General features: G+C 47.9%; 1 protein-coding gene across 5 annotated transcripts; it reads right to left on the reverse strand.

Moving 5' to 3' along the window:
- Positions 1-1,027: 1,027 nt before the first annotated feature.
- CCR6 (C-C motif chemokine receptor 6) lies at positions 1,028-22,462 on the reverse strand. 5 transcript variants are annotated; one of them, XM_074397153.1, is made up of 4 exons: positions 22,202-22,462; positions 7,349-7,440; positions 4,014-6,312; positions 1,028-3,917 (listed from the first exon to the last, which is right to left on the reverse strand). In XM_074397153.1, exons 3-4 carry the CDS (start codon positions 4,020-4,022, stop codon positions 2,799-2,801), a joined length of 1,128 nt encoding a protein of 375 aa, XP_074253254.1. In that variant the 5' UTR covers positions 4,023-6,312; positions 7,349-7,440; positions 22,202-22,462; the 3' UTR covers positions 1,028-2,798. The 5 variants fall into 5 exon arrangements, with proteins under 5 accessions (XP_074253254.1, XP_074253255.1, XP_074253256.1 ...); XM_074397154.1 differs by having other exon boundaries at positions 4,014-4,120; positions 6,131-7,440; XM_074397155.1 differs by having other exon boundaries at positions 4,014-4,120; positions 6,126-7,440.
- Positions 22,463-23,315: the final 853 nt, after the last annotated feature.

Raw genomic sequence — 23,315 nt, forward strand, 5'->3', positions numbered from 1 at the left:
ATTTGAGGCCTCAGGAGAAACCAGCCCCGCCAACACCTTAACCAGCGTCTGGAAATGTGAGAAACGGAGGTGTTGTTTAAGCTGCTCAGTCTGTGCTATTTTGTCGGGGCAGCCCCAGCCAACGAGCATTGTAGCGTACATACTGCATTCATTGGACCAGATTCTCTGCACATGTATCTCCAGAAAGCCTGTAACTTCCACACATTACCGGAAGTCTTAAAAGGATTTGAAGATGTTGTGTTTTTCTGGCCTCATTTAAAATCCAGTCTGTCTGTCCTTAGAGGCAAATCATGTGCAATTTGCAAGGTAGTGCTTAAATCCCTAAATGTTGAACTTTGCATATGGCAAAAATCTCACATATCCAGAAATAATTGAATACTGAGAGGTTCTAACACATTGCCCCTATGAATACACAATTCTGACAAGTGCAGATAGCTGATTTCCCCACCAAACCTATCGAATAATGTTTGCATTGAGTGGAGAGGAGGGCTAACGGCAGACTCGGCTCAGATTCAGGAAGAGATGGCCAGAGCCTGACAGCGAAAAGATAAGGGGAAAATCAACAGGAACCACGGAAGAACAGCCCCCTCCAGCTAATTAATGTCTCCTGAGAGCATCAAGTTCCCATAGCACCTGTTCTGATGCCTGAGGCAGCAAAAAAATTATGTCACTTAATGTACTATATTTAAGAAGAAATAAAGTAAACATTTTTATACGTTATACCTAAAATATTTAAAAGGTTATTGCTTAAAGAAGTCAGCTTCATTTATCTGAACTTTGAAACAATGCAGAGAAGCTCACTGGCAAATAAGCAATGTTTCTGTGCCAGTCTTCAGGCATGAGTCCTCATCACAGATGACATCAGCACGCTGACCACACTGCAAGAAGTGTCCGAATAACGACTCGTTTTGCTTTGATCTCTAGAGTCAAACACTAACAGATTTGAAGGACATGAGGAAGCCTGAAGACATGCTCTCCGGACAGTGGGCCCCTCCATCTGGACCTTGAAGCTGAAAGACGATTCCTATTTCATGTACGGAACACATTTTTTATTTTGCAAAGCCATGCTTTAAAAATATAGACTTTGAATCTTAAGACATTATTTTGCATTTTAAAGAGATATATAGTTAAAGCTTACAAGAACAATATCAAGTTTCAAATAACACATTTGTCTGGTTTAAACAAGTCAATATTTTAGTAATTCATAACAGTAATTTTCTTTTTTCTTTCTTTCTTTTTTTTTTTTTTTTTTGAGATGGAGTCTCACTCTGTCGCCCAGGCTGGAGTGCAGTGGCACGATCTTGACTCCCTGCCTCCCAGGTTTAAGTGATTCTCCTGCCTCTCAGCCTTCCAAGTAGCTGGGATTATAGGCACCTGACATCATGCCCAGTTAATTTTTGCATTTTCAGTAGAGATGGGGGTTTTGCCATGTTGGCCAAGCTGGTCTCGAACTCCTGACCTCAAGTGATCCTCCCACCTGGGCCTCCCAAAATACTGGGATTACAGAAGTGAGCCACCATGCCCGGCCCATGACAGTTCTTTCCTAACACATGTTTATATTTTTGTAGCACAAGTTGATATTTTTCTAATGTTCATATATTTACATAACCCTTCAAAAACATGATTTCCATAAACTTTCTATGTCGTTGAAGAGAGTTGTTAAAATCTGATTCCATCACAAACTTCAAACCCCTTTAAAATCATTATCAGAAGCCAGCATAATTCCAGCTGTCTGCTAGCTAATCTGCAGCTCCTCATAACAAAAGTCTTCAGTCACACATTGCTCTTCAATCATGTTAAAGACACAGAACGAAACTTCTTTCTACATTGTCTCAGTACAGCTGCTTTCTTTAAAAAAAAAAAAAGTATTCTATTTAAAAAAATTAAAAACATCTAATCTTTAAACTGCACAATAAACCCCAATTTCATTACGATTGATTAATCAAATATCCCTGGAGTCCCTTCTCTTCACTGGAACTCTGCTAGGTGCGCAGAGCACAGCTGTGAGCAAGATCATTCTAGCTCCTGTCTAGAGAAGAGTCGCTCATGACAGAGAACAGCTCCCAGGAAAGTGAAAGCAGTGACACTTTCCTCATGGCCCACATGACCTGAGCCGCTCCATCCACGGTGACAGTTGTCACGACGCCTGTTCTGCCACTGTGCCGTCTTCCCGAAGCACTTCCAGGCTGTGAACACTTGAGCTTGCCTTTCTGCCTCCATTTCACGGCGTCAGGCTTGTTGACTGTTTCAGGGAAATGAGAGGGAAGCCCAGGCAGCTGGTTCTGCTGCTGACAACCAGCATCAACAAATATTCTGGTAAATAAAATGCTCCAAGACTTGCCTAAAGTGAGTGATGTGTGGGCTTCCGCGGGTTCTTTTGTTTTGTTTTTTCAGACCATGCGATCACTTTGTGTTTTAACTACAAGACCCTGTGATCTGTGACTGCTTCGTGACTAATTCTGAAAATTTTTACATTGGTCAGCAATTCACTTTAATTCAGCATTTCCCAAAGGCTGTTTAGTGACACGCCAGGCCTATATACACTCCAGGGCTACAGAACATTCCTTGTAAAGTGTGCTGAAAAATGCTGCCAGTCAGAAACCACCCCCACCCTGAAGCGACCACACAGCCCACGAGCACGTTCAGTCCCGCAGGAGAGACGCTTGCCTGATTTTGCTTAATTCCCACATTTTCCATGTGTATTTGGCCACAGACTTTTTTTTTTTTTTTTTGCATAATATCTATGAGTATGTTTCCCAAATGCCTTAGGGAGACTCGGCTTTCTGTCGCGCAGCACGTCACATCGTGAAGGAGGACGCGTTCTCGTTATCTGCAGTCTCGCTGGTCTGCCGGGAGACGAAGGTTTCTGAGTACCTGCCGGCACAGGGGAAGCCTGGGGACTTGTGCTTCCTTCTCGCACACCACAGGTCCTTCATGATCTTCAGAAAGTAATTTCTGAACTTCTGCCCAATGAAAGCATAGAGCACAGGGTTCAGGCAGCAGTGCAGGAAAGCCAGGACTTCCGTGACGGTTTTCGTATAGCCCATTCGCTTTTCATGCTGGCAGGATCGGTTCATTTTACCCAAATTTGCAGCCGTCACAAGCAGGACCATGTTATGAGGAATCTGACAAGCCAGAAACACAAGCACCACGGCTATGATCACACGGATGGCTTTGTGTCTTTTAGAATTCTGCGCTTGCACCAACGTTTTGACAATGAACATGTAACAAAATATCATGAACACCAAAGGGATAAAGAAACCGAAGAGGAGCTCAAGCCCCAACATCAGCAGCTTCCACCTGACGGGCTCCGAGACAGGCTGGTAGTTGGGCTCACAGACGTCGCTGCCTTGGATGTTGTATTTCTGGTTGAAGATAAAAGCTGAGCTGGAGATGATGATCGACACTCCCCACACAGCAAGGCAGATGACTTTGCTGCGAGGTAGCGTTCTGGATCGGAGTCGGAACGACTTAGTTGCCTGTACAATGGCCATGTACCGGTCCACGCTAATGCATGTCAGGAGCAGCATCCCGCAGTTGAAGTTGACGGCATAGATGCCTTTCATCAACTTACACATGGCATTGCTGAAAACCCACGCACCGGTGGCGTGATTCACTGCCCAGAATGGGAGGGTAAGAACAAAGAGAATGTCTGCAATGGCCATGTTCAAGAGATAGACATCTGTCATAGACCTAGCCTTCTTATAAAAAGCAAAGGTGAGCACCACCAGAATATTCCCCAGGAGGCCAAAGACACAGATCAAGGAGTAGGCGATGGGTACAAACAGCCTGGAGAACTCCCTGACCTCCTGCAAGGAGCACAGCAGGTTTTCGGGATCAAGTGAGTCGTAATATGTCGTATTGACTGATGTGAAACAATCTTCAGGGGAGTCTAAATCGCTACCATTCACTGATTCCTGGAAAGGAGACAAAGACAGAATTAGCAGTGGTGCGATTTTCAAGTAGCCACAATGAACCCAAATCATACTCCTTGCCAAAAATTAAAATCTTACCTCGCACATTGTGAGCAAAAACAAAATGCAGGCTGGATATAGAAAAAGGAGTGTACAGCTCAGCCCCTTCAGCTCACAGACAGAGGGAGCAGGAAAGTGAAGTCACTCTAAGGAGAGAAAGTGAAATGCACCACCGTTAGAACAAGTGTTCTTATGGAGCCAGACAGTTTAGTGAACAGCATTCCATCTCGTGTGGACAGAATGCACAGCACACTCTTTCACATTAAAATATCTATTTCGAGCAGGCATCAGCAACCACTTTCTGTAAAGGACCAGACAGTAAATACTTTAGGCTTTGCAGGCCATATGGTCTCTGTCACTGCTCCTCAGGCCTGCCTTTGTGTAGCTTGTAAGCAGCGAATAAATACATAACTGAACAGGCCTGACCGGGCTTGGTTGGTAGAGGCTGTAATTTGCCAATCTCTGATCTATAGTTTAAATAAAGTGCTCTCAGAAATCCACAAGTTGTGATCTGCACAAAAATCTTTATGCAAAATTTTTAAAAATTCAAAAAGATTTTACTGAACAAAAATCTACACAAGTGTGAATGTGCAGAGAAAACGTATAATTCATAGTCCTGGGCTTTAAACAGTTTACAATATATGTCAGTGATATTCACCCCTGTGGGCATGTGAGAATCTCCAGTAGAATTTGCAGTTTGACTATGAGTCCGATTCCCAAGACACAGTGAATGAGCTGCTCCGGCCCGGGCAGGTGCCAGAGAGGAATGCGCCTGCCCTCCACAGCTGCAGACCCTCCCAGTAGACATTCCAGGTTACAAGCACGAACCTGCTGTGGCAGAGACATCCTCATTGCCTGAAATTCAAGTGCCAGAGAAAAGCTGGAGGGTGGCACAGTTAGGAAAAGCTCCCTGGAGGAGGAGGCTCCGATCAGGGTCCTTACAGAATGGTGAGGCTATGGGCCAATGATTGACAGAGATGGGCCATCTCCCTCAGGTGACCAGCTGGTCTCAGGCTGAAGAGGAGTCCTGAGTCCTGAGCCCTGTGTGTTTGTGAAACAGCTGAGCAGCTGGCCTGGCCAAATCAACCGGACTGTCAGGAAACAACATGTGTGGAGCATACACTGTGCTGGGAATACCAACAGTGGCTGTGCGTGGGTCCAGGCTGCAGAAGTTTAGCAGGAGCCCAGGAAGGGTTGGAGCGGCTGTGGAGGGCCTGAGGACAAAGGGCTTTGAAATCCATCGTTTGAAGCAAACTTAAAAGAAAAACCCTTTGCTATTTTCAGGCTCACTCCTCCTTTCCAGCAGTGTTCATCATCCTGTTTATTAACACCCCCTGGCCACCCCCCAGAAAATCCATGGCCTGAAATGCTCTGATATTCATGTTGGGTTTGCTTCCCAGCCAATTGCCCATCTTCCTCCTCTTTTCCCTGCTCTGGCACCACGTGGGCCTGGCCACAGCACGCAGGAGCAGCTATGGAAGTGCAGCCCCAGGCACAGAGGCAGAGAAGGCAGAGCTGCCCCCCTCGCCCCCCAGGCTGTGCCATAGCAGTCCTCACTTAAAAGTCCACATGGATACTGACCTTTTGGACAGGAAGCCCACATAACACAAAGTTCACTCTGAATTATTTTCCAAACCTAGTTCTTGCATAATTTCGATTCCCACTTCATTGTTTCCTCCGCCCTGTTCCTTCCCGGATGCCTGGAGTCACAGCCCAGAGATCCGCTCTTCACTGCCCCTCAGTCACTGCTTTCGACATAAAGATGGAGGAAGGCATGGGGGTCACCCCTGCTGTAATCCCAGCAGGTAGACCGCTGAGTGCTTTAGAGTATGCAGAAGAAGCATAACATAGACCCCTGTGTTGCAAAAGCATGTGAAGAGGTAATCGTATCAATCAGATGAAGCTCCCAGCCACAGTGGATTGACAGACCCAAGGTACCCTGCTGCATTAAACAACTAGAAAAACCTACAAAATGTAACAATGATTTTTAGACATTGGCGCTAGGCATAATCACGAGATTACAGCCCCTGGTTTTCCAGCCCAGTAATAGATACAAAGTGAGGAGGCACCTGATATAGGGGACAGCCCTTGTGGTCGACAGAACCCTGGCCCCAGGCCCTGGCACAGGCACCAGACCTGTGCTTGTGATACCTTACACGGCAAAAGGGACTGTGCGTATGTGATGAAGTCAAAGATCCAAGGCCTGGGGGTGGACAGAGATCACGATGGATTGTCTAGGTGGACCCAGTGCGATCACGAGTCCCCAGACATGAAGAGTCGTTCTCCACGGAGATGGCAGAAGAGCAGATTCAAAGATGAGAGACTCGATGTGTTGTTGCTGGAGTTGCAGACAGAAGAGGGGGCCACAAGTCAAGCCACATGGTTGCCCTGAGAAGCTAAAAAGGCCCTCTGCTGACAGCCAACGTGAAAATGAGGACCTCAGTCCTATGACCACAAAAAACCAAACTCTGCCCACAAATGGATTGAGCCAGGACCAGATCTCCTTGTAAACATGCAGACAGTACTTACTAGCAGAAAGAAGCCTGGGACCCCTATCTAAAAATGTAGAATAGCTGGGCGCGGTGGCTCACACCTGTAATCCCAGAACTCTGGGAGGCTGAGGTGGGTGGATCACTTGAGGCCAGGAGTTTGAGAACAGTCCGGCCAACATGGGATGCATTTCTCTGCCCAGAGTTTTTGTTATTGAATCATTAATGAAGTTCGACATTAGATGAATGTCTGCTTTGAAGATTCAACACCTTGCATTAACACAGTCTCTGTATTATTCTAATGCATACTTAAATTTAGGAACAGTCATTTCACGAGGAATTCAAGCATCCAGCATCTAAAAGTGAATTCCAAGAGATGCTCTGGGTAGAAAGAAGGGAGGGAGACAGAGGGGAGAGAAATGATTGCTCTGTGGCGAGTAAATTAAAACATTAATAAGATGCTAACTATCCCCTTCCCTAGTTTATTCCTATTAGAGCTTGTTTAACAATGGCCCTTCAGAGCCCTGCTGGAATTTCCCAAACCTTCTCACCCATGGAACTGTTTCAGTTCCTGTTCTTTGGAAATGCTGGGAAATTTTTGAGGCCAGGGGTTCCAGGCTGCAGTGTGCTATTATCATGTCTGCGACAGGCCACGGCACTCCAGCCTGGGCAACATGGCAAGACCTTATCTCTTTAAAATAAGGAAGTTTATTCGTATGATTATATAAATCATATCATCTAACTATATAATCTATATAATCTTATATGTCTGATTATATAAATCATATAATCCATAAGTTGACTATATTAGTCTGTTCTCACACTGCTATAAAGACATACCTACGACTGAGTAATTTATAAAGGAAAAAGGTTTAATTGACTCACAGTTCAGCATGGCTGGGGAGAGGGAAGCAAACACATCCTTCTTCACATGATGGCAGGAAGAAGAATGAATGTCCAGCAAAGAGGGAAGCCCCCTATAAAATCATCAGATCTCGTGAGAACTTACTCTCCTGAGAACAGGATACGGCCCCCATGATTCAATTATCTCCACCTAGTCTCTCCCACGACACATGGGGATTATGGGAACTGCAATTCAAGATGAGATTTGGATGGGACATAGCCAAACTCTGTCACTGACCTAGAGGACTGTTCATTCATTCATCCAAAGACAGGTCTGAGCAATGCCTAGGGCACAATCCCTTCTGTTCATGGCAACAGCAGAGGGAAGACGAGAAGATGCCTGCATGCACCCACCACCTGACTGCAGCAGCTCACAGAGGTCCAGGACTGGCATCGCCTGACCCAGCGAATGTGCCAAGGGGTGCCACCAAGGCAAACACAGGAGGAATCTCCAGCCAGTGTGCTGGTCCCCACACCAGCCTCTAACTTGAAGTGCCTTCAATTCCTTAGCAATTGAATAAAACAAAAGCTGTGCAGGTCTCATGTTTGATTGTTTCTCTCCTTTCTGTGGACCTATGTTAAACTTAGAAATAAACTTTCATTAAGATATATTTTAAATGACTTTTTCTCCCCTTTATTGGAGGTATATTAAAGCTATACTTTAATATGTATTTTGTATTCTCGGCTTGAAATCATATAAGTAAACTACCTTTTTTTGGAGATGAGATCTTGCTATGTTGCCCAGTGGCCATTCACAGGCACAGTAATAGCACACGGCAGCCTCGAACTACTGGCCTCAAGGTACCCTACAACCTCAGCCTCTAGAGTAGCTGGGACTGCAAGCCACCACCCTAGTCTTCTAAATAAAATGCAAATGTACTAGGATCTCATGAAGATTAAATACATGTGCACAGTAAGTGATAACCTCTGAATTTCAATTTTAACATTTCAAAGATCTTTTTATCACACATTTCAAAAAGTGTTACTTTAAGAAAAATTTAATTCCAGAATAATATTTCTAGCATACCATTTAAAATGTTAACTTCAATTTTTATTCCAATAAAGTATATGGCTTCCTAGTACAATTTTTATTAGGTACAATATGCAAGAGAGTATCTCAAAAAGTAATAGTGAACTGATTAATTCATTTAGAATTGAAAAGAGCACCTAATTATACATTCTGCTAAAAAGCAGAACCAGTGGAAAGGAGAGCCACCCCCACTACAGAATTTAAGAAATGCCAGGCTGTGTTCAGTTCTCCAAACACACCATACTCGACTGCCCCAGGCCTTCTACAGGGCCTCTACCTTAGAGAAAACCATGTTTGGGGACTCTGAGGGCATCGGGAGTTCTCTAATCACAGGCAAATGGCTCCAGGACAGTCCGGTGGCCACAGCACACACTCTCAGGGAGACCCATACTGGCGGGCTCTGTGGTGGTAGAGAGAGGGCCAGTAAGAGCCGGGGGCTCCCCAAGACGAACAGGGGTCAAAGGGCCAAGCAACAGACCAACTGCCTGGCCAAGGACAGACTCTGCCTGAGAAAATTCAACATGGAAAAACAGTAACAGTTATCAAACTATCACTGGTAAAAATTGTGTTAACTTGTAATTTAAAAACATTTACTAACTAGCTTAACAATGTGTTAAAATTAAGTTGTCAGACACTTTTAAATTTGTGCTTACTTTCCCAAATAGCACTGGCCCTGCAAAACAAGGAGCAAGAACTAAATAAGAGTATGTGTGTCTGTGTGCATGTGTGTGCGTGTGTGTGTGTATTTGTATATGCATGTGTGCATGTGTGTAGGTGTGCACATGTGAGCATACATGTGCATGTGTGTGTTTGCATGTGTGTGCATGGGTGTATATTGATGCCTCTATGTATATATACATGTGTGTATGCATGCATGTGCGTGTATGTATGTGTATAACTGTGTGTGTCTCTATAGATGTGTGTGTACGTATGTATCATGCATATATGTATGTGTGTGTTTGTGTTGTATATGTGCTTATGCTGTAAATTAAGTTCTAGTTACCTGCTGGGCATTAGAAGCACTGGTTTACAGCTGTTATCTCTTTTAACCTCACAAACCATTTAAGGTAGAGACATCGTACCTATTTGACAGATGGGGAAGCTGTAGCTCATCTAGACTGTGATCCTCCCATTACTGACTCTCACTCGCTGTTCTAATTCACTTTGCCACCAGCAGGTCTTAGTGAAATGCCATAGAATTATTTAGATCCTAAATAATCTATTTCTTTTAAAATATCTTATTGATATCAGAGTTTCAAATACTGCAACATTAGGTGTTCAATACACGTATGTTCTCTAAGTTCATTTGAATCATGGGCACACCGCATTTCATACTTTTTTAGATATGCATTAGTGGAGCTGAAACTCTAAGCTGGCTTCCTTCTGCTTTTGAATGAGGGTGGCTAAGGAGGAGGCCAGGAGGTTTGGTTTTTTTGTTGTTTACCATTGGTGATTTGTTTATTAGCTTCTGTGGGTGGTTTTTTTTGTTTGTTTGTTTGTTTCAGTTCCTTTTGTTTCTTTGGAAGTTTGCTTTTATGTTTTCTCTTTTATTTGCAGAAATTACATCTTTAACCATTTCAAGAATAGCTTTAGTTATGGCCTTGCATTTTTGTCTTTTTTTTAATAATGTCCTGCTGCTAGATGGGCTTTGGAGGTTATCTCCAGCTGGAGCCAGGGGCGCAATCTCGGCTCACTACAGCCTCCACCACCTGAGTTCAAGCATCCTCCTGCCTCAGCCTCCCCAATAGGTGGGATCACAGGTGTGCCACCACACCCGGCTAATTTTTGTATTTTTAGTAGAGACAAGAGTTTCACCATGTTGACCAGGCTGATCTCAAACTCCTGACCTCAGGTGATCTGCCCATCTTGGCCTCTCAAACTGCTAGGATTACAGGTGTGAGCCCCAGCGCCTGGCCTGGCTCCTTTTAATATCATTGTGTATTTTTTTCTGGCCGTAAGATACTGGCTTCATAATCACAGTGGCATTGGCAGCCCTCATGGCAGCTTTGCAACATTGCACTGGGTCTTGTGAAAATTTCCACCTTATCAATTTCTCTTAAATAACCCCCCTCCCTCACAAGCTCCTTCTTGCTCAATTTCAAGCTGCCTGCAATGCCCACTCAACAGCCTTCATTGTGTAACTGACTTACCACCTCCAAAATATTTCTTAGCCTAATTTTTTTGTTTTTCAAAATCTTTTCGTACATTTGATTGAGAATCACATTCCTCTCCAGACTGATGCCCTGAGGATATCTCCTATGAGAAACAAGCACGCAGGCCATCACCCAAGCTCCAGTGCAAGGAATGAGTATGAAATCTCTTACGACACACTTAGGAGAAAAGTGGGCTTCCTAAAACCGTACGGTCAATGAAAGAAACTCTGCGCTGTTAAGCATGAACACAGTCCACACGCCAGCATTCTGGAAGATTAATGAGAAAAACAGTCCCATTCCCACCAGGCTACGATATCAAAGAAGTTAGATTTGAAAGGTAAGTTTCAGGGCCTTGGCATGCTCACCACAGGCAGCGCTCTGATCCCCTCCCTTCAGCCGCACTCTGCGCCCCACAGTGTGATGACTCCAGGTCACAGACGTGATGACCATCTGTCAATAAGGGGCACCTTCCAGTGGTTATTTACAAAGAAAAGCTGTGAGCTACTAGAACTGTCCAAAAGCAAGTTCAGGATTGCCACTTCCTATTGAAAAGTAACGCCCGCCTATTTGGCCAAATGCAAATGATTAACCATGTGCATCCTGTAGGGTATTGAGTAACCGTGAGATCCCTGGAATCAAAGTCCAACCAATTGCAAAGTGATGAGAAAGTGGGAGGCGGCGTAGCTCCCCAGAGCAAGAGAGCCTTTGCGATGTTTTCAATTTTCGGTCATGAGTTTGTAGCCAAACTTCCACGCTCCTTTACCTGGTTATCCCCTGAGAGCCAGGAGCCCCTGCGAGCCGACTGGGAAGATCTGAGGACGTTTGCAAGGCCGTGTGAGGTAATGGGCGGGGTTGGAAGCACTTTTGTGCAGAGTCAATGAGTCCTGGCTCCACCCTGAAAGCTATACAGCCACAGAAGGACCACTGAGCCTCAGCAAGCCCCGGTTTCCTCTTTCAGAAGAAAGACCTTCACAGTTCTAACCTCAGAGGGTTCTGAGAAATAGCCAGGACCGACCACAAAGCCGAGGAACAGTGCCCGGAGGAAAGGTGGATCTCCACGGTTGTCAACTGTTATTCCCGGACACTCTGAGACCCGCAGAGGAGTCCCTCAATCAAAGGATGAGGAGCCCCTAATCTTTACGTGGCACAGAGACATCATCTCTGGGTGATAATGGGGGTCACTGCCCAGTCATTAGACATATCAAGGAAAGCAGCTGATGACAAGTCACTCAGAAATTTATTGTTAGATGCAAGTGGTTAAAAAAAATAGAAAAGAACCCGAGACTCATAAAGCTGTTCACACCTGGGTTGCTGTGAGCCACATCTCAGGAAATGACAAAAATTTACAGACAACAGGCTCATGACCACCAGGCAGCCAGCCGGATGGACTCACTTTCTCTGCCTCACATGCACTGCGTCCTCCCCACCCCGGCTGCCCAGAAGGCCACAGTGGCCACTTCCCAGTCCTGCCCTGTCCCGACCACGCCTCACCCGTGTCTCTGCTTCCTGCTGAGCGCTGAGCTCTGAGCTCCCAAGCCTGAGCAAGCCCTGAGAACCTGGAGCACGCCCCTGGTCATCTCCCCGGGGACCCAGCTGGACACAGCAGGGCCTATGTCCTGCTCAACCCCCCTGGCCATTTTCCTAGGCCTCTCCTGGGTCCCCTCCAAAGACCCTGCTGGCCCTGGTGGCTCCTCCTTCCTGGATAAAAGAAGGGCCTTTTCTGTTGGAGGCACGTGCAGCCCTACGGTCATGCGGCCCTCTTGCTGCCGCCCTCCCTGTCCTGCCTGACAGCAATCCTTCCCGGCAAAGCCTCTCCTCACTAAGTCCTGGCTGTTTTCCTCTAACAGAGCTCACCACTTCTTTCAGCCTGGGTCACCTGTCCCTTCTCCAGCTGAGCGGAGTCGTGGGATGCTGCTCCCCCAGAGCTCGTCCCAACCCGAAACCTGCTGATTACTGGAGGGAGGGCAAACACGGCAACCGCTCTGCTCTACCAACCCCTCCCCTGCTACCTCGGCTGCATCCCTCCACCTCACTTCCACTCCACCCCTGATGCTTCTGCTTCGGTAGAAAGAGTGCCCAAGGGGCGAGAGGAGGAAGAACCAGGCTGCCCGCCCACCCGCAGGGGCACACACACCTCCTGCATTCTCAGGTGCCTCTAACACTGGCCCTTTTATAGATGATTAGCCCTGTAATGCCTGCCTGGAAAGAAAAGGGAAAAACTGATTGGATTTTGCTGGAGAATAAAAAATTAGTTAAGCAGAAATGTAACGTGTCGAACAAAACTGCATCGTGCGGCACACAGAGGCTGAGGGACTCAGGAGGCCCAATGGCACCCCCTTCCTGGCAGAACAAAGAGACTCGGCCACTGTGGGAGCCCCTTCAGTTAGACTCACAGAGGCAGGGATCTGGCAGTCTCCAAGAGCGACCCCCTCCCTATGCCACCCTCCACATCCCAGAGGGGAAGGCAGTGGATGGAGACTGGAACCCTGCTGCTGACCAGCTCCCAGCCTGAGACGATACCCATGTGGCTCTGGCCTCTGTGATGCTTCTCATATCCTTTGCCCCATATGTCTTCCCTATTTTCAAGTCAAATCCAAATTATATGTCACCCTGAGAAAGCTGAGACCCATTTCATTTTTCTCTCTCTAAAAACGCCCCACATTAAAGATCCTCTCAGGTCTCACTCTCATCCAACCTTCCTGAAATTTGAAATCACACTGTTCATTTGCATGGACGCGGTGAGGTGCGTAAAACACGAGGAGTGTGGTTTACAGTCACATGTTTCACAAGAATAATTTTCCAGTCGGAAAATTCAACGGTAAACATCAAAAGTTCATTCTGAGCAAGAGCCAGGGACAGTTTGGTGAATTCAGATAATAGTCATAAGGAGTTGCTTTAAAACTCACATCGAGGCATTTCTAGGAAAGCTATCTGCCTCTGGCTATCACCCTGCAGAGGACGCTGGGTACGGCTCAGAATGGGTCCTGTGACCGTTTCCGACTGTGGGGCCTCACCACCTGCGTGAAAAGGCCTTGCCTAGAACTGCCGGATCCTAGACGCTTAGGAAGAAGGGGCATCCTCTGGCCACACGGACGCAGCAGGGAGTGCAAACTGGTTCCCCTGGAAGGGAAGAAGAGTTTAAAAGGAAAAGGGCATACTCAGGAAATGTGTGTTGGCTGTGTGAGTAGACACGTTGTAAAATCTCAAGCAGCAATTATGTACAGAAACAGCCTTTTTGTCAAATGGACTTCCTTGCAGCTCACCTTGAGTGTTTCTTTAGGAGTTAACAAAGCATTGACTATATTTTCAACTTTGCTGATATGCCAAAAGGTGACTGACACCCAGTTGACTCCCAGAGCCATGAGAGATTGTAAACAAATCACTGTTACAGCGCCGTGACTCAAGGTGGTGGCCAAGCAACAACAGAAAACCGGGGCAGCTGTCTACTTTCCTCATGGCTCAATACTTCTGAAGTAAAGAAGGTATATTTTAAAAACAAAACAAATCAAAATAAAAGCCTTGTTTGCTTATTTTTAAAAACCCTCCCCAGGAAGACCTGGAGGCAGCGCAGGTGATGGGAGTGCAGGGAAGAAGAAATCCACAACAGGGATTGTGGGCAGGCAGCCGCAGGCTCGCACCCGCTGCAAAACCATAGACTGTCCAGCCAGCAGTGCTTGGGTCTGTGCCATGTGGTGTGGATCTGTATCTCTTCCTCCATAAAAAAGTAAAAAAAAAAAATAAAAAAAAAAAGGCCATTGTGTGGTAGGGACAAAAACACATTTTATAGGGGGCATTACAAGCTATGCTGACACCTCGAATTTTGGAGTTTACAAAGACGTCAGATGGTGCATCCTTCAATGCTCCCTGCATGTGCTATACATCTAGGCCTAGGGAGTCACTCTGTGTTATTCTACACCATAAAGTAGCTGGCCTGAAAAGTACTCTCCCATGTAGCCGGAACACTAGTTATAAATTATTTTTGCAGATACAAATCATTTTTTTCGATAGTTCCTGTGTACAGCTCACAAGGTACAGAAATAGTGAGAAGTGTGCCATTTACTTCCCACCTTTCAAGAACTCAGCGTTGGAAAGTTGAGGCCTAAATACATGACAATACAAGCAACAGGAGAAGGGCAGAGAGCCTGCGCGGGATGGATGGGCCAGTTCATAGGAGGGAGCGCACAGGAGCCCTTCCAGCTGCAGGCTCCTGCACCTCGGGTTTCCTGGTGAAGGGCCGGGCTCAGCCCAGAAGCCAGCTAAGATCTGACCAGGGAGGCAGGGGAGGAAGGCAGTTTGAGAGCAAACAGCATGAGCCTGGCTGGAAGGCAGAAAGGCACAGAGGTGGAGAGCAGTGAGGGTGGCTGGGGGACCAGCCCTCAGCAGGGAGCCAGGGAAGGTGGCTGTCGGACCAGAATGCTGGAGGCAATGCAGACACGGATGTCTGTGGGCTGTGGAGGGACCCACAAGTTTACAGGGAGGAGAAGGGGGTGCACAGGGCAGGTGCACCCTCCTGGCGGCAGAGGGAAGGGGAGCCCGGACCACCAGACCACGGGCATCTGGAGTGTGGGGCTGACCCTCGCCGTTTCATCCACTCAGTTCCATTGATCCTCACTACAGGCCCCAGGCCCGGGGATTGTCAGAGTCCTCCCCAGTAGACAGATGAGAAAAAAACTCAGTTCATGCACCAACACGTTTGAGACCCAGTCTCAAAGACATGTCATCTGATTCCACAGTTCCTACCTTTCTGGGGTGCATGTGAAGAGAAAATGTTCTGGGGAGATATTTTGAAAAATATCAGTAAGGAACAAGCAGAAGAGGAATCAAGATGATGCCAAATTTACATCGGCACAGAAATAGGGAAACCGAACTGAAAGCTTACTTTTTATTTACTAATTTCTTTCTACACGGAAGAACAGTTGTAGAAACTTACAGAAATGGTCTCAGAGGGAAGAAAATGGATGTCATTTGAAGTATCTGAAATTCGAAGAGATTGATGTCTTGTTTAACTGAAAATTCTTGGAAATTCCTGCATGACTTCACATCCACGTCAAGAATCGAAAGCCAAAAGCTGCTTTTCAAGTTAATCCCTAGATGGCTGTCTCCTAATTAATACATGAGGATTTTCAATTTGCAAGTGATTCATGTGAAGATCCAAGACAAATAAAGCCCATACCTCACACAGCATGAGGTGCGGAGTAACAGCCTTGTGACTGGGATTGCTGTTGTGGTGGTGGAGATGGGGGCGGTGGCTACCACTATGAGCCCTAAAGAGGGGCTTAGTGACAGAGCAGGCTTCATCTTGCTGGAGAGGTTGCAATTAAACTCAGAGATGCAGATGGAACTGCTGGGACGTTGGGCTCATGTGTTTGAAGCAGGACAGATTGAAGATAGAAAAGAGACATTTCAGAAGAGGCCAGAGGATAGGTCCTAAAATATCAGTACGGTATCATTAAGGAAGGAAAAACAGAAAAGTGCTTGCAGGAAACCCGCAGAGTGAAGAACCTGAGGACTGAAGCGGCCTGTGCCATTGTTGTCACTGCTCCTTGAGACCAAACTTCTGCAGGAATGTCCCAGGGAAAGCTTAACTAAGGGTTTAAGAAGAACACATGGAAGAAACAGGGACCACACAGGTGAAAACGTTTAAGGAGTAACAGGAGACTCAGAAAAGAGAATAGAGTTATGGTGAGCAGCAAACCCGGGTGAAACCTGATCTCATTAACTGTGAAAACAAGCCGACAACAACGTTCATTTCCCTCAGTCCAGAGCCTCCAACACTCTTGTGACCTAACATGCAGCAGCGGTGGGCAGAGATGCAGGGACTGTGTGAGGCGGGATGGGGGGACTGTGTGAGGCGGGATGGGGGGACTGTGTGAGGCGGGATGGGGGGACTGTGTGAGGCGGGATGGGGGGACTGTGTGAGGAGGGATGGGGGGACTGTGTGAGGAGGGATGGGGACTGTGTGAGGAGGGATGGGGGCACTGTGTGAGGAGGGATGGGGGGACTGTGTGAGGCGGGATGGGGGGACTGTGCGAGGCGGGATGGGGGGACTGTGTGAGGAGGGATGGGGGGACTGTGTGAGGCGGGATGGGGGGACTGTGTGAGGCGGGATGGGGGCACTGTGTGAGGAGGGATGGGGGGACTGTGTGAGGCGGGATGGGGGGACTGTGCGAGGCGGGATGGGGGGACTGTGTGAGGAGGGATGGGGGGACTGTGCGAGGAGGGATGGGGGGACTGTGTGAGGAGGGATGGGGAGTTCGTGGGGTTACGTGATGTTGTAGGGGGATGGGGAACTGTGTAGGGGGATGGGGACTGTGGGGGGGCATGGAGGAACTGTGTCAGTTGAATGGGGTTGTGGGGGGCATGCGGGGACTGTGTGGGAGGGATGGGGGTGCTGTGGTGGGGAGGGTTGCTGGAACTCTTTTGGGCGGGATAAAGAGACTGTGGTGAAGAAGAGGCAGGAGTGTTCTCAGGTGCTTTCCATCTAAGCCCCCACAAATCTGGTTTTCTAGGCAGGCGTTGTGTTCAGCCCTCTGGACCCGCCCAGAAGTGCAGAGAAATCAGTGCTCGGTGATGGGCAGCCCTCGGCCCACAGGACAGCAGGAGTCACGCTCCACCCACAGCGGGAGGAAGGGAACCCTCTCCCATGGGACGGCCACCATCTGCTGCAGCATCATCCTCCTGGCTCTTCCTGTTGAACTCCAGGATTAGGGGCCAACCCTCCCAGTTTTCCAGGGACTTCTGGGGGAGTAGCCGTGTCTACTGTGCACAGTGAGGAGGCAGCCGCGCTGGAGCTAAGGGAAGCGCAGGCGTCCGAGACTGGGAGTCAGTTGCTCTTCTCTGCAATGGTTAGCGTGCCCCTGGGTGCATCTGCTAGCAGGTGGCATAGGTGGGAAGCCTGGACAGCTGAGAAAGGAAGACGGTGGCTTTTTCGACCAAAAATCAGGCGCGGGGTGGAGCGGGAAGCCGAGGGGGCAGCTGCCCTCTGATGTGAAGAGTGTCTGCAGGGTGAGACAGCAGCTCTACTCGCGGTTGTATCAGAAGGAAAACCTGGGCCAGAAGCCCTGCAGGTGGGAGGAGGAGGCTTGGGCTAGGAGGAGGGAGGACGTGTCCCCCCCCCGAAGGGACCTGCCGGGCTGTGGGCTGAGACGAGGGCCCAGCTGCCTACTGTGCGGAAGGAAAGAGTGTCCAGCCAGAAAGGTCAATTTAATCTAAGACAGAAAGGCGTCAGCGTGCTGGAAAGAGAGAATTCCCAAGAGGGAGCAAGGGCGAGGAGGTCTACTAGTCTGTGAACTCTCCAGACTCCAGAGAAAGCGCTCCCTCGGGCTCCAGCACAACCTCTGGAATGTTCTCCAGAGACAGAGATAGGAGTTCCGGATTCTTTCTCCGGACCTCTCCTGGCAGCTGGATGCTGGAGCTTTTCAGGAAAGGTGACACAAGCATGCCCGTTCACAGCGGCCGGTGTGCCTGCCGGGTGCGAAACTAGTCACACGCTTCACAGCACCTGTGGATCTCCGAACGTCTCAAGATTAAACTTCCAACTCTGACCATGACATTCTAGATACAGCCTTAGTTTTGCAAAATTTTAGCAATAAAAGCGAACAAGTGACACAAGTAAGAGAAGAGATATGAAAGTCATGATGGGGTTGTGTAAGGAAGTAGAAATATAAAAACGTCACGTTTAAACATTTCTCTTTGTGCTTCTGCTTAATAACAAAATAAGTTGGTTGCATAATGAAACAGAACTTCTAAGAAAAGCAAAAGGACTCATATGGTGACTATTCTGGATATCACTAATTTCCACTGCTGGAAAAATAACACCTTCTAGATATTCCCAGATAAACTGTTGTCTGAGTGCTGCCATAGTGACAATTCTTTCTGTGTCAGGTTCCAGAACAGCGGCCAACGCTATTTTGCTTCAAGTCAGATATGGAAAATGGGAAGAAAACACTAGGCTGCTAACAAAACACCCTGCTTAGACACCAGGAGTGTAGATAACCAGGCATTGTTGAACCAAGAATGAAATCACTCTCAGCAGCTCTAAAACCAACTTCCAGTGGAATCAGGCTTCTGATTTACTTTAAAAAATCTCACAATCATATTCCACAAAGTCATGATTGACCTTGCTAGAAAGGACAGGCCTGCTCACAGAATGAGGGTGACAGAAAGCCTCCTCTCGCTGTTCTACAACGTCTAGAGGGCGCCAGGCACTGGGGTCTGGCTGGCGCACTCTCTGACCCACCGGCAGCTGCCGGGTGGACCAGTGGGACCCCCACCCGGCGTCTGAGGAGCGGGCAGCACAGTACCCGCCAGCCTGCCACCGTCTTGGCCACGTAGGTGGGAGGAGACAGATTCATTACAGAACCCGAAAAGACTCATGCTGACAAAAGCACCAAAGGAGAATGACTGATTTTATTAGTCATTTAATTACACTCCCAAGGCTGATGTTCAATTTATTAAAACATCTGTTTGTCTACCAAAAAGAAATCTGAAAGCCACACATTGTTTTTGGGTTGGGGACCCTCGATCAAATGATCTTGCCATTGGATAACCACACAAATGAAACGTGTCTAGAGCCTCCTCCCTAGCATCTGGGAAGACACCCTCGCCTCAGATTCTCACTGGATGCAGGGCTAAGGGCCGGGGCCACCGGGATTCACGGGGCTGCTGGGTGACCCAGATTCAGGGCGCTCATTTCCATTTCTGTCTGCCAGACAGCCCCACTGACTTATAAACTGCTACAGAAATGAAAACGGGTGACGTGTGCCCAGTGACGCCAGAGTCACAGGCTGGTTTCAGCGGCCATTGCAGCAGGCCCGGCCAGGGGGCTCTGAATGGAGAAGGGGTCTGCTTATCCCGATCCCGGGGTTGAAATTTAGGCCACACAATGGCAGTAACCCCTCCAAAACAGGAACCGATGCCTCTGGACTGGGGTTTCCTATACCTGGAGGAAGGTTTCCAAAGGCACTGTGCTCATGAACTGCCTCTCCTTGGGGTTGAAATGCAGGTTCTGAGTGGGTAGACCAGGCTGGGGCCTGCACTCCCACCATTCCGAACCCCTCTTGAGGTCTACCGCTGCTCAGAAGACCACCTGAGAGCAGGAGGAAGCTAGACCCTCTCTGCTAAGTCACCTGATGTATAACCTGTCAAACCTCCAACGCCACCAGCCCAGGATCTCAGACAGCTGGTGTGGCAGGAGGTAGGGACAGCACACGGAGGACGGAGTCCTCCTGACATGAGCCAGATCATGGGCGGGTGAAGAGGGAGAGGCAGAAGCTTCTGGAGGGACCTCCCACGCGCAGCTGCGGAACGGCCCTGCTTTGCATGTTGATCCTGTCTGCTGCGGTGCAGTTGTTGGCCCAGAGCTGCATCTGTCACGGTTGTGTGACCTGGCCCGGCCCTGGTCATGGCTGGCCAGCCCACCATGCCCTGCCCTGACGGCCTCCGCTCATAAGCTCTCATGTCCATTCTATCCTGGAACCTCTTGCCCTGTCCCTTCCCCTGTCTTTGTTCCGTTTTCCCTTCCTTCATCTATTCAACTTCTCATTCTACCCCCCAAATAGAAGCGCTTTAAGAAGTAAAGAGGAATGGATGTCTTGCGTAGATGCTCCGTCCTCTGAACGCTGAAGGACTCTCTGGATGTTTACTGTACTTTACTCAGTAACAAAGCAATGTCCAATCAACAGTGTGGTCTTGGGGAAGCCTATTCTGAATTAACTTTCAACTGATCCTTTCAAACATTTAAAACTTGGGACCTGATGGGTGAAAATTTTGCTAAGACACGTGATGAAGTTTCTGGCTGTCTCCAGGAAAGCTGGGCAGCGCTTCCTGGCCCCCATTCGTGGAGCCGCTGGGGAGGTACGCTTCCTCATCTGCAGCAGCGCGCCAAATTCCACACCGAGAGCCCCCCAATACTTGGAACTACAGTATCTACTTCTGCATTAAATGGTCCCATGTGAGGTCTACTGAATTGTCCTCTCTGTGTTTTGGGGTTCTTCCAGCCCACCTCTTGACTGCACCTGGCGTCTGTCATTCCTTATCACTTCCAGGGTGCCTGACTCCGGTAGCTGCCATTCCCACTGAATGTGCCACTTCCAACAAGCTCTGGGCTGGGAAACCAGACAGCCCTTCTTATCAAGACTGCATCTAAAATTAGAGCCGATGTATCCGAATATGCACCTGAGGGCCTCCCCAGGGAGAGAACACAGCAGGTTTGGGTACAGGCTTTGCCGTATCTATTTTGGCCCAGAGTCTCTTGGGGTTCATTTCCTCTTTCTCAGGCTGCCTTAGAGGTTGCTATTATTAGATGAGAGAGCTCCAGGTAAGTCCGGGCTTAGAGGTTTCAGATAATTAATGAGTGAAGACACAATGCAAAATTAAAGCAAGTGCCTCCGAGATCGTCACACAAATGGAGTCACAATATTGTTAAATGACAGAAATACATTGACTCACAATGCAGTGAAACTGACTGTCACTTGTTTATCACTTTCACTTGGGAGACGATACTATCACTAGAACTCCTTCTGAAGCATTGCAGTGTCAAGAATTCTCTGGAGGCCAGGCACGGTGGCTCACACCTGTAATCCCAGCACTTTGGGAGGCCAAGGCAGGTGATCACGAGATCAAGAGATTAAGACCATCCTGGCTAATATGGTGAAATCCCATCTCTACTAAAAATAAAAAATTAGCTGGGCATGGTGGCAGGCGCCTGTAGTCCCAGCTACTTGGGAGGCTGAGGCAGGAGAATCGTTTGAACCCGGGAGGCGGAGGTTGCAGTGAGCCGAGACGGCGCCACTGCACTCCACCCTGGCCACAGAGTGAGACTCCATCTCAAAAAAAATAAAAAAGAATTCTCTTGAAGCAGACCCAGACCCATCTGTGTATCCAGGGACACATCTGTGCCTTCCGTGAAGCCGGCTCTGGGCCTGTCTGTGTCCCTCTCACCTCACCCCTACCCCGCTTCGTCAGCGCCCTGAGGCTCTTTCCTCCCTCCTGGCCTTCCCTCCTCACCCTTGACGCCAACCTCCCCTCACACAGCCAGCCCCTCCACCCAGCCTCGTTCACGTTAGACCCACCAGCACCCCTTGCTCTGCAGCAGCTGCGGCCCCCAGGGTGAGCTCAGAACCTAAGTTTGGGAGACGAGCTCCCTTTTGATGTGTGGGATCTGCGTTTCTTCCTTACGGTGCGGCTCATGGAGATGACAGCTCTTTAACGGGGGCTGTGGTCTATTCGACTGTTTGCAAGCGTCCCTATGCTTCTTTCTCAAGCGTTAGTCAACAGCAGCTTGCAGACGGGACGGAACGTCTTTGTGAGATGGAAAGAACACAGACTAGAATCAGAAAAATCTGCCTCCCAATGCCCCACGGCCATCTTCTGATTGTGTGACTTTACCTCCCTAACTGTTTAAAATAGCCCCACACCTACCTGCCAGGATTGTCTTCAGAATTACATAAAGCAACAGGTATGAAGTCTCTGGACTAGAGCGTGGCACATACCAACTCAGCGAAGACTGGCTTCGCATGACTAAAGCAGTCTAAATCAGAAAGTATTCGCAAGGGTGACTTGATAACACAAACTTTTGCAACGTTCTTAGTTATTGAGACAAAAGAAATACAATATTTTCTAAATTCCAAGACCAAAAAAATAAAACCTTACCAATCAAGAAGGAGCTTTTTGTTCCACAAACCAGCAGCCTCCGAGTTTTTTCTCTTAAATGTCAGACTTTGAAAAGGTTGAGATTTCTGTTCACCAGCGCAGACACGCGGGCCCTCTCTTACTGATTGCCACGGAGTCCCAAGAGTGGGACTCTGCTCTCCCTCTGGCAGCAGTACCACCTCCTTCCCCCTCAGGCTGGGCGGCGTGTCGGGCTGCCCCCCTCACCACAAACTTTATTCCTCAGCGCACACTTCAGATCACAGAGAGGAGACAAATAGGGTGGAGGAAGGAAGACAGGCTGATGTAACTAGGTCACTCGGTAATTTCAATTTCAGATGTAAATTTTTCTTTGTTTCAGAATTATTGATCTGTGGAATATTTCTTGATTCTTCTTGGAAATTACAAATTAATTAAAATGATTGTAGAGTTCTCTGAAAGGCTCCACAGGTTTCTTAAGACAATTTTTAAAAACCTGAAAATACCATATGATCTATGCTTTATGAGCAAAGGCACAGTGAACAGAGAATCAGCCTCTCACCAATATCCCATGGCAGGTCAGCGGCAGCTGCAAATCAAGGCATACCCCAAGCGTAGAGGAGAAATTTCACCCTCAGTACTCATCTGCTTTCTTAGCCATTGTCTACAATCTGTGGCCACATATCACAACTTGACCGATTTAGGGACACAGAAACCCTTGTGTTTCCACACTCCCAAGGCAACCGTCAGTCTTAAGTTGGAGAACAACCTCGTAATTTGAGGGGAAATGTAGGTTACCTTCTGCACCTTGGTCTACCATAAACAGGCTACAAATACCCCAAGGAAAGTCCAGGATTGTCACTTGATGGGAAACACCGACAGCTTCTGCAGGGACAGACGTGTGAGCCTACAACTGTAGTTCATCCACCCCCCCCTTCTTTTTTCAAATGGTTATAAATAGTATTGTTAAATGTTAATTTATGCATGTGAAATACAATTTAGAAAGTACTTTTCATGTTTAGTATTTCATTTAATCCTGACCGATAGTTGGGGGGAAATGGACATCGGGACCTTCGTTTTGTAGATGGAAAGAAACGCGTTGAGGAACTTCCCAAGAATGTATAAGCCAGGAGTAGTG

The sequence above is a fragment of the Saimiri boliviensis genome, chromosome 4 (assembly GCF_048565385.1).
Source record: "Saimiri boliviensis isolate mSaiBol1 chromosome 4, mSaiBol1.pri, whole genome shotgun sequence".
NCBI classification, from domain to species: Eukaryota; Metazoa; Chordata; class Mammalia; order Primates; family Cebidae; genus Saimiri; species Saimiri boliviensis.